The sequence below is a fragment of the Rhinolophus sinicus genome, chromosome 17, assembly GCF_057876585.1.
Source record: "Rhinolophus sinicus isolate RSI-liver-muscle chromosome 17, RSI-T2T, whole genome shotgun sequence".
NCBI classification, from domain to species: Eukaryota; Metazoa; Chordata; class Mammalia; order Chiroptera; family Rhinolophidae; genus Rhinolophus; species Rhinolophus sinicus.
This window is the reverse complement of record NC_142517.1, coordinates 69,033,903-69,045,566: the sequence shown is the minus strand read 5'-3', so window position 1 is coordinate 69,045,566 and position 11,664 is coordinate 69,033,903. Positions and strand designations below refer to the sequence as shown.

The following is an 11,664-nucleotide window of genomic DNA, read 5'->3' as shown; positions in this document are numbered from 1 at the left end:
ACACCACTTCTACCCCTAAATTATCTTTTTCCTGGTGTTACTTTTCCTGTTCTGTAAGCCAGGGATATTGCTTATTGGGCATTTTGTTAGCAATAACATTTCAAGTCACATCTTTAAGACAGCCCAGCAAGAAACATAGGTCATTTACTAAGTTATTTTCCTGTGTCTCTTTAGAAGGTTCTATAAGTAGGTAAAAAGTTCTTGCTAGCCCAATCAGAATATGGGCTGCTAAAGACGCAATTTCTAAATGATGCTTGAGGCCAAATAAAAATAAAAGAAAACTTAAGCTTTACGGATGTATTTAGGCACCTGGCATGTTTACTTAGGGATTCACCCTTATCTACAGGCTTGGTATTAAAATTGGTGTTTGATTTCTGGGTGCTACTGTGTTTCCCCAAAAATAAGACCTAGCTGGGCAATCAGCTCTAATGTGTCTTTTGGAGCAAAAGTTAATATAAGACTGGGTTAAGACTTACTAAGACTTATATTAATTTTTGCTCCAAAAGACGCATTAGAGCTGATTGTCTGGCTAGTTGTTATTTTAGGGGAAACAAGGTACTATCGGCCAATGTTCTATAACTGTAGTATAGTTAAGAATAAACAGACAGTGATTTAGATGGAAAGAGATTGAATATGAGTACTTTCATTCCCATTTTCTTTAGCAACCATCAATCTTAAAAATAATTTTTAGATGACAACTGTATAGTCAGTCACATTAAAGGAAAAAGTGTGGGGACAGGGACACTGGAAGAAATGAAGTTCAACTTAGGGTGTTTTGTTGTATCTGAGTAAATCATCACATATCTTCCATAGGAAAAGGACAGAAGTCATTTTGCAGGTGGTGGAGCTAGAAACCCCTTCTAGGAAGTAAGGCACGATTACAGAATGTATTGAACACACCGAATTTTACTTTACCAACTCAGATTTTCAACTTACCAAATAATAGTTACCTCAGGGCTATAAGGGCCTTCTATTTCACTCTGTACATTTCACTCCCTGAATTTGTTGTAATAAACATGTATTTTGTAATGAAAACAATTTTTTCTAGCAGGTAATTCAGTTCACAGAAGGGAGCATTTTGTCTTTAGAGTCTTTAGCACCTTAACGACTAAAACATTCTTTGAATTCAAGATAAACATCTTGATATATAGAACAAACTGAGCTGAGGATTAGATGCCACATCAGGTATTACTTAGAAGATGCAAGTGGGAGCACGAACAGACATTTAAACAAATTGATGGGCTGCCTTTGACAGTCATTAGCTTTTGGCAGTTCCCTTCCTGCTTATCAAGGTGCACTGAAGAGAAGTATCTGTGGTCCCCAAATTTCTCTGAAATTAGGATACGCTGTTACTCTTTGCACCAGCTACACAGAATACCTTTCGATACGTGGTTCACCCACATTGGGGTGGGTGAAAAATGGACGTGGTCTGGCAGAATGTCTGTTGCTGATGCTAACGTATGAGATGGCATGGCTCCTTTCCTCACTAATTTAATTTCTATTTAATTGGACTTACATTGGTCAACAACTCTTGTTAAGCTATAAGGACACATTTTCCTCCACAAGCTCAGGCAAGCAAACACTTGCCCTTTTTAAAGTTTATGATGCTAAAAATATGTAGGATACATTTGAACAGTGGAGCTCTCTAGACTGTTCCTTTGGATAATCCTGCTGTGACAAATGATGTAGTGAACTAGCTATCTAAGAAATAAGGAAGTGCAAATTCACAAAATAATTCCTTGGCTCCAAGAAGGATGTGACAACATAAACCAGGTGTATGCGCGTATGTGTGGCTGGGTGGCGATGACGCACGCATACTGTGGACCGGTGGACACCACTATCCGAACACTGCACTGGCTTGTGTGCTCTGCACACGCAGGACTCCTCTTCCATGAGGGCTGGTACCACTACGTCACGGTGGTGCCAGCACCTGGAAATCTGGAAGAATCTCAGCTACCTTCTTACGGAGTTGCTCTCGCCTTTCTTCTCTTACTCTTTCCTCTTGCATAAATTTTGCAAACTTCTTCCATGTCTGAAATGTGATCCAGAGAATCCTCCTTCAGGAAGAAAAAGAAGGAAAAAAGTGAAATGCTAAGAAAAAGTTGGCTTTCCATCTGAAGAACGTTAAACACTTTATAAAAGAATCATACTTATGTATCTAAAACATAAAAGATAACAGAAATCACAGCTAGAATTCAACTGAGAAATGCTATGAAGAAAATAAAGCAACCAAAGTGGAAGGGAGTGACTAATAGGTTTTTATTTTCTATCAGGTGGATTTGGGAAACTGAGAAGGTGACACTTCCATACCTACACTACAGTCATCACGTCAACAAGGAGGCATCTGCCCACCACACTACGCTCATAAAGAGTGCACCCACTCACCAAAGAAGGACAGATTATTTGTTTACTCTCAAAGGGAAGTATATAATGAAACTTAGAGCATTTCTACTCGAAAGGCTTAAAATTACAAAGCAAAGGAAAACATGTAATAACCTTATTCCCCAAGGAGGATGGATCACTGTATTATAAATATTAATATGGCATACAGTACGAGCCCGCTTATATAAAGTTCCAAACCAGACGGTAGCCTTGAAGGCTGCATACTTAGAAAGTAAAAGTAAAAAAAAAACACAAAAAAAACCCTGAAATGTTCACTATAAAAATGAAATTAGTTTACCTTTAGGAAGGAAGGGGCCGGGCTTGTGATTGGCGGGAGGCCAGCAGGGACTTCTGGGGGCCCTACTTTTTGACCTCAGTGGTAGTGACATGGGGTGTCCACTTTATAGTAATTCATTAAGTGGCATTTGTATGATTTAAGCACTTTTCTATATTTGTGTTTTATTTCACAATAATGTTAAAAAAAGTTGAATTTCAAAGATAATCCTGTGTGACAAGAATACATACATTCTGGGATTCCCACGCCTGCCCAGTGTCGCCAGTGCCCAGGTCTCCCAGCCTCCGTGTCACCCCGTCAGGCATGTTCAAGGCACAATACATTGCAGAGCAATCATGAAGCCCGGGGGTGAACCTCCTCGGGGACCCGGTCCTCACCTGTCACTGTGTTGCACCGCAGCCTCGTGCTTGCTCTGAGAAGCGACCTTGGCCTCCCTGACCGCGTTGAACCAGGCCCAGAAAATCTTCTTCTGGAGGAAGTGTACACACTGTCTTTGTACTTCTTCCTCCAGGTCAGCCAGGTACTGGGGATGAGGAAAGGAACAGAAGTGAGAGAAAAAGGTCACAAAGAATTAGAGCAAACAAACAGTACTAAAGAGAATGAAAGCAAACACAAAAAGGAACGCAGGACACCAGAGGCGCAGGAGAAAAAGACACTATGCAGACAAGGTAATACCCTCTGGAATGTATTTTAAAAATAATGGAACCAGAGGGGTAAAAAACGTAAGACTGAGGGGACAGGTTTCTGGCAAAATCACTTGGGCAATTACGGGACAAGAAACGAGTATAAAAACAAGCTGGTATAATGATACATTACATCTTTATAAAGATGAACACTGTGTGAAAAGAAACGTGCTTAAGGTTTTATACTAACAAAAAACTGAACTGACGTTTTCATATTCATTTCAAAGCAATGAATGAGCTTGATCATACGTTCTTGAAAAAACAATGACTTATGGACATTCTGGATTGCATCCAGTTTTCTCACACAGCAGTGAGCAGAGACATGCATTTAAAGCTCCCTTCCCCGTGGCCTTGCCTGCCTCCAGCTGCGGATGACTCTCCTGAGCAACGTTTGGGAATAAAACTGGTCGGCCTGGGCCGTCTTCCTTGCCAGGCGCTCCCGACTATGCTGGAACCAGGTCAGCAGGCATTTCCTCTGTAAGGCCAAAGAGTGATGTTCTTCAGCCACCTGGGCAATTTTTTTAAATAAGAAAAAGGAAATTATTTCTTGTATCTTAAATCATTTCAGGAAACACACATCCTCTGGGCAGACGATGTTGCAAACCCTATGTAGGCAGCTACTGGAGAGAAGAAGAATCTTACGGACATTCAGCCTATGTCCCCAAAGCTTTGACTACTGACCCTATTACCTGGGGGTTTTAGATTTATATCACGCATAGCCTTTCAGTGCTGACTCCCTGAAGACCATAGTGACTGGCTGGTTATTAGGGAAATGGGATAAACAACCTCCAAAGCCATTACCTCCCTTGCACTGAGTTTTGAAGTGGGTGGCTGGCAACATTCTCAGTTTGTTCTCCTGGAGCTTGGACAGCAATTCCATAACAAACCTCTCTTTCTATGTACTTAACCACTATCTAAGGGAGGGAATGCCAATACTTTCAATTAGTTTTGTAGAATGAGCTGTCACTAGCACTGAAATTTAGACATTATCAATAAACCACAAAACCATTTGATAGAAAAATAACATGATGAATAATTCAATGTCTTACCAACTTAAAAGGCTCAGAGCATCATTCTATCAAAATAAACTTACAACTCAGAGTTTATAGATTTTAAAAAGTAGGGGCGGCCGGTTAGCTCAGTCGGTTAGAGTGTGGTGCTCTTAACAACAAGGTTGCCGGTTCGATCCCCACATGGGCCACTGTGAGCTGCACCCTCCACAACTAATTGAAACAACTACTTGACTTGGAGCTGATGGGTCCTGGAAAGACACACTTAAAATAAATACAAAAGTTTAAAAAGAGTTTAAAAAAGAAACAAGAACTATCCCAAATAAACACTCTAATTCTACACCTAAAAGAACTAGAAAAAGGACAAACAAAACCCAAAGTAAACAGAAGTAAATTGTGAAGCGTGGAAATAAAACAGAAATTTTAAAAAAAAGAATTGAAAAGAAAAATAAAACTAAGAGCTGGTTGAAAAGATAAACAAAATTGATAAAGCTTTACAAAAAAAAAAAAAGTAACTGTTAACATTCTTTCAAGAAGCAGGAAGGAGAAATCCTTCCCTCTTAGTCCTCTCCAGACAATTACACATTTTGCTAAGCCTTGCTAGCCACCCAGCCCTGTGAATGGGACTGATCCAAGTGAGTTTCTTGGCAGTCATACTTCTGGGCCAGAGTGACCACCACAGGACATCTCTGTGGCACCTGAGCTGGCTGCCTGTCCTAACTCCTCCCAGTCTGGGAGCCAAAGGCAAGGGGAGCCAGAAACACAGGGCCTGCTCCCCTCCCTTCTCTCCACCCTCTGGGAAAACAGAACCAGGAAGGAAGAGATTCTCAGAAGGCACCTTCCAAGTTCTGAAAATGGTTGTTGGAATAAATGGAATACAGCATGACAAGGAGAAAATTCTGAGATGTTCTAAATTACAGAGGCCGGAAACAGAGAAAGAGAACTGTCAGGCTCGCCAGCTAACAAAAGACTACTCACATTCCTTCTACTGCCTGTTGGAATTTTGGATTAATCTCCTGGCAGCTATTTCTGCAGATTATTTTCAGGCACCATCTAACTCCAGAAGCCTCAGCTTGTTTACATGTGGGCTTTCCGGACTGCTGCCCACAGCCAGTCCACAGGAGCAGACATTTCTTTATGCAGACCTGGCGCCTATCCCAGGGCTGGCCCCGCATCACCTTCCCCCACCCCTTTGCCTATAGCAAATGAAAATTCGTTCAGATCTCTTTCGTTCCCTTTCTCCCTACTTGATGTATTAGGTTGGTGCAAAAGTAATTGCCACTTTTGCAATTATTTTTAACCTTTTAAACTGGATTACTTTTGCACCAACCTAATATAAAAACGTTTGCAAAACTCTGGGATGATGGACATGCTGTCTTTTCTACCTAGCCATGGTGCTGGTGGTGTCGGCTCCATGTCCCAAGACCTGTCTTTTGGCTAGCCTTCTGGCTCAATGAAACCTTACTTAAAAGAGACTTCAGTTGTGGAAGTTAATTTGTTGTTGTTGTTTAACAAGCAAGCAAGTGTGACTTTGAGGAAAAAATGCTAAATAACTCTTCTGAAAAAAGTGTTATGAACAAGCCCTCCTTCTTTCTTGATTTTTTTCTATCCCTTCCTGGAAGCCAACTCTAATGGGTGAAGAAGCCATTCCTTCCTCTTTCTGTCCTCTAGAATTTTTCGTTTTACTTTGTATTTTTCACTTTCAGCTGGTGGTTGGCACCTACGCACACCTGATTCCTACAGCACAAAAGCGTGGCACAGCTGGGCAGGGTTCGTGGAGGAAGACAGTGCCCAGCTCCACTCGAGCTTTGTAACCAAGGCACTGCGTGACTTTCAGCAAGTCAGTTCTTCTCTCCAGGGTTCTGTCCCCTTATCTACAAATTGAGAGAGATGGAGAGGATTGCTAATGTCCTAAAATTCCATTATCTTGTGATACGCTGAATAGTGGCCCCTCAGCAGCAGCTTCGTCCTGAGCCCTGGAACCTGTAAATGTGTGACCTTACATGGTCAAAGGGACTTTGCAGCTGTGATTAAGTGACGGATCCTAACATGTGGAGATGATCCTGGATTAGCTGGGAGATCCCTAAATGTAATCGCAAGCGTCCTCCTAAGAGGGAAGCAGGAGGGTCTGGAAGAGATTGGAGTGACTCGAGAAAGCGGCCAGGAGCAAAGGAACGCAGGTGACTGCTAGGAGCTAAAAAAGGCACGGATGCTCCCCTTGGAAGCTCCAGGAGGAACTTACCCTGCTCATGGTTTGACTTTAGCCCAGTAAGTTTGATTTTGGATTTCTGACCTCCAGAATTTTAAGATAATATATTTGTGTTGTTTTAAGCCACTGAGCTTTGTATTAATTTATTATAACAGCAATAGGAAACAAATACATTTGTTATGAACTAGAGAGGTGATTCTCCATATATGGTGCTCAGACTGCTTGTCTCAGAATCCCCTGGGCTACTTTTTAAAAATACCAATTCTCTGATACCCCCATGCCCCGCCCTCCTCCCCGCCCCCACACCCTGGCCAACAACCCAGACCTACTGAAAATACTTGGAGGTGGGACCTAGACTGTGCATTTTTATAGGTTCTCCAGACGGTTTTATGAAAAATTTTGGAAATGCTGGTTTCAGATACGTGATTTCTTGTTTTTATTTTAATTGGGGTTTTCTATTAATATATTTAAAGCCTAGAATTGTTATTTTGAGCTCAAACTTTGTTTCTATTTTTACATTCTTATGAATAAATTTTTAAAAATTTAATTTGGTTATTCACCCATAGATTCTATTTTGTTTCTAAATGTCATACCTTTCTTGATTTTACTCAATCAAAAACAAGGACCAAAAAAGAATAGTTAATAAGAATATGTGAGCCTTTCCACGCCCTGTCTGCCTTTCCTTTGTGAATTAATAATTAACAATAAAGAAATAGATAAAAGCCAGATAAAACAAAACCAGGAGCACTTAAATGAATAGCAAACTATCTGATATGACCAATCTTTGTGGTAATATATTGTAAGAAGCAAATTTCAATTCAAATTTCAAAATTCATTTCCAGATTCATTCACTCAGAAGACTGAGGAGTCATTGCTCCCATCTCATTACTAGGAAAAAGCCAAAGCAAAATAGCAGTGGCCTGGGGCACAGATGGGTCCGGACCACCACAAATTGGCCTCCTCAGCTGTTTTGGAATATTCAGTAGTTCGAGAACCACTGGTAAGGAGACTGAGGACAAAAAAATCGGGGACAGTGTTAAAATAGTGGGAAGGGTATTTAGGAAAGATGCAAAGGAAAGAAAGTGTGAAAATAGGAAGAGAACAAAGAGAATGAAGGGTGAATAGATTGGCTAGGGAGGAAAAAAGCATCCTAAGTCACGTTCGCAGAGGAAGAACCTGCAGCATTACTTGATTTAGTGGGACTCTTATGATATGAAACATCTTCGATCCTGGTTTTCACAACCAAAAATACTACTCTTACTTTTCAGTATTAACCTGGCCAAATAAGACTGGTCATAACTGGCACACGTTACTGAGCTTATTAACTAGAATTTTAAAGGTAACATTTTCTGTGTTTTGAGCTTCACGATCATTTAGTTGAATGCCCTGTTTTAGGAACTGGATAAATTTGAATTTCAATAGCATTTTATTTCATGTATCTTTGTGTTTCCTATAATAGGATTATACCCCTACGCTTTGCGTATGATTTCATAGTGTCTCCTAGTGGAGTAGATGAGTCTCTTTCACTCCTTGATGACCTTCAGTTTAGTCCTATGACTTGCTCGTGCCAAAAGAATGTTAATAAATATGATACTAGCAGAGATTTCATAGGGGTTTATATAACAGGATTTGGCCTTTGTATCTCAGACATTTGTCAGGTGAAAAGCATGGCCTGAATAACTGCTGCAGCCAGAAAGAGAGGCTGCGGGGAGACCTGAACCCAATCCATAACTGGTACACTGATATGAGTGAGAAATAAATGCTCGAATTATATGCCACTGATATGTGGGAACTGTTTGTTATGCAGCTTTACTGCAGCAGAAACCTGACTAACAGACCTTATTTTTCTCTTTATTAAACACTGCTAGAAGTGAGAGAGGCTTCTGCTTACCTTGGAGGTATCTAATAAAAAATTTACTCTATCTTTTCCCACTCTATTCAAATACAGAAGTCTTTCTCTACCTTGGAAGACCAAATCTAAACTCTTATCCAAAACAAATAAATACAAACACTCAATTCATTTATCTTTCTGGCTTTTAAATCATTAAAGAACCCCAAAGCATAATTGGGTGTTTCTCCGATTTGAAAAATCCATTTTCTAATTTTGGGTGGTGAGAGTGTGACACTATACCTGGATGTTTTGCTTGCTTTGCATTCTCAATCTCTTCCAAGGCTCCAGAACTTTTTTTCTTAGCAATACCCTTTCATAATGATTTTTGGCTATTGCTTCAAGCTGTTGGTTCCTCTTAATTCTCTTCTGTTTCTCTAGTTCTTTCTGAAAAAAATAAAGAAGTAAAAATGCTGAGGAGAGACCAAGATGGCAACATAGGAGCTCTTGAACTTTCCTCCTCCTTTGGATGCACTGAATATACAGCTACACACAAAGTTATTCCCTCTGAAAGAAATCCAGAAACTAGCTGAGTGACTCTTCCATATCAGGTAAATGAGAAACTACCCGAATTGAAATAGGTAGAAAAGGCTGAGACACGTTCTTGCCATAAACTCATGCCTGGCACAGCACCACACAATAGGGAGGGCACTCCCACCTCCCAGCTTCTCCCTGAGGAGTGAAGGGTTTGGACTGCACATCTAGAACCCCAACTTTTAAGACAACCACCCAAGGGATGGGCCCCCCAAACACCTATCTCTGAAAGCCAACTGGGCTTGTGTCCCTGAGGCGCACAAAACTATAGCAAACAAAGAAGTAGTTCTTAATGGATGTGTGAGATCTCGCTGTGGCTGTCCCCACAGGGCTCAGCCTGTGCAGGCAAAAGAAACGCCCATGTCCTAGTCTTTGCTAAAAGGGGTTTGACTACATACTGTACAAGCTGCTGTCTGAGGGTCTGGCTTCTAATTTAGCGTGCATCTAGGGGCTGGCTGGATCCTCCTTAGAGCCTGGGGGATCTTACCCCACCGGTGGGCACTTAACTCACCTTCTTCCTCTGGCTTGCTCTAATGATAAAAACAGATAGCCAACATCTCTAGAAGGAGCTTACCTACACATCTGGCACCCCGATTTTTGTGACCGCCACCTGAGGGATGGGCCCCTGCATCGTCTGGCTCTGATAGCCAATGGAACTTACATTCACAGTCCCACAGGACTATAGTAAACAAAGAAGCAGTTTTTAAATGGATGCAGGAGAACCATTTCCCCCACCCCATTGCCCCCCATACCCTCAGTAGCTATCCACCACTTGGGCTCAGTCCAGAGGGAGCAGGCAAAAACACGCATCTCCTGGTTTCTTTCTGGAAGGGGCTTAACTACATACATTCCCAGCTGTTGCGAGAGGGTACAGCTTCAAATCAGCTTGCATCCAGGTGCTGAATGAGATCCTTGTCCTTGGGACACTGACAGATCTTGAAACATGTTCAACTACTGGGAGCAACTAAGAACAAAGAGAGCAGCTGGATGATCACAAAGGTCTGAGAGACACCAGGAGCCTGCATTGAGCTGACTCATCTCCTACACAAGACAAATCTGTCAAGACTAGGAGAGGTAGCTGTTTTAGCCAATGCACAGAAACCAACACAAAGAATTTTAAAAAAATGAAGAAACGAGGAATATGTTCCAAACAAAAGCACACGCTAACTCTCCAGAAATCAATGAAATGGAGATAAGATATTTACCCAATAAAGAGTTCAAAATAAGGGCCATAAAGATGCTCCCTGAGGTCATAAAAGCAAAGCATTAACAGAGAGGTTGTCAACAAAGGGATAGAAAATATTTTAAAAGTACCAAACATAACCATACAGCTGAAGAATACAATAACTGAACTGAAAAATTCAATACATTGGTTCAAGAGCTGTTTAGATCAAGCAGAAAAAAGGACAAGCCAACTTGCAGACAGAGCAGTGGGATTTATCCAATTAGAGGAACAAAAAGAAAAAACAATGCAAAAGAGTAGACAAAGCTTGAGGGATTTATGTGTCACCATCAAGGAGACAAATACATGCATGACAGGGGTCCCAGAAGGAGGAGAGAGAAAGGGGCTGAAAGTTTATTCAAAGAAATACTGGCTGAAAATTTCCCTACTCTGGGGAAAGAAATAGACATCCAGATTCAGGAAGCCTAAAGAATACCAAAGACGGTGAATCTAAATAGACATACGCTAAGACACATTATAATTGAATTGTCAAAAATTAAAGACAAGGAGAGAATCTTAAAAGCAGCAAGAGAAAAGCAATTTGTTACACACGGGCACTCCAATAAGACTACAAGCGGACTTTTCAGCAGAAACCTTAAATGTCAATCCCACTTCTGTTATATAGCCATAGGAAACAAAGTCACTATCTCAGATATCTATACTCCTTTGTTTATTGCAGCAGTATTCACAATAGCTAAGGTATTGAAACAATCTAAGTATCCACTGACGGATGAATGGATAAAGAAAATGTGACACACACACACACACACACACACACACACACACACAAATGGGATATTAGCCTTTAAAAAAAGGAAATCCTGACATTTTTGACAACATAGACAAACGCTGTTGGCATTATGCTAAATAAAATAAGGCAGACAGAGGAAAACAAATATTACGCGGTATCACTTCTATGTGGAATCTTTAAAAAAAGGTTGAACTCATAGAAATGGAGAGTCGAATTGTGGTTGTCAGTGGCTGAGGGATGGGAAGAATAGGGAGAGCCTGAAAAAAGGTATAAACTTTCAGTTATAAGATGAATAAGGTCTGTGGACCAATGTATAACATGGTAACTACAGTCGATTATAATTGAAATTTACTAAGAGCGGAGAACTTGTGTTTTCTCTCTCTCTCTCTCCCTCTCTCTCTCTCTCTCACACACACACACACTCACACACACACACATTAAATATGTACTGAGGTGATGGATGCATTAACTAACTCAATGGTGGGAATCCTTTTACATGTGCATATGTATATCAATCATCATGTACATTTTAGGTATCTTACAATTTTGTCAATTATACCTCAGTAAAGCTGAAAACAAAGTAAAAGTGCCATGACCAAAAAACTAATGAATTTCATTTCAACAAATAGCTAATTAATTTAATTTGAACATGTAACCACTAATCAGTGTGTTAATCACGGTAAAAGAACG

The 11,664-nt window shown here is 40.6% G+C and overlaps 1 protein-coding gene across 3 annotated transcripts in view; it reads right to left on the bottom strand.

Annotated features, from left to right (window-relative positions):
* Nucleotides 1-889: 889 nt before the first annotated feature.
* The window catches only part of CCDC191 (coiled-coil domain containing 191), a 63,619-nt gene continuing 52,844 nt past the window's right edge, over nucleotides 890-11,664 (bottom strand). Inside the window, exons 13-16 of one of the 3 annotated variants that reach the window (XM_019734878.3) lie at nucleotides 8,711-8,854; nucleotides 3,716-3,868; nucleotides 3,055-3,200; nucleotides 890-2,057 (exon numbers count right to left, since the gene is read on the bottom strand). In XM_019734878.3, coding sequence (XP_019590437.3) covers nucleotides 1,913-2,057; nucleotides 3,055-3,200; nucleotides 3,716-3,868; nucleotides 8,711-8,854 — 588 coding nt within the window. In that variant the 3' untranslated portion in view covers nucleotides 890-1,912. The other 2 variants (XM_088793982.1, XM_074331674.2) reach the window with 2 other exon arrangements.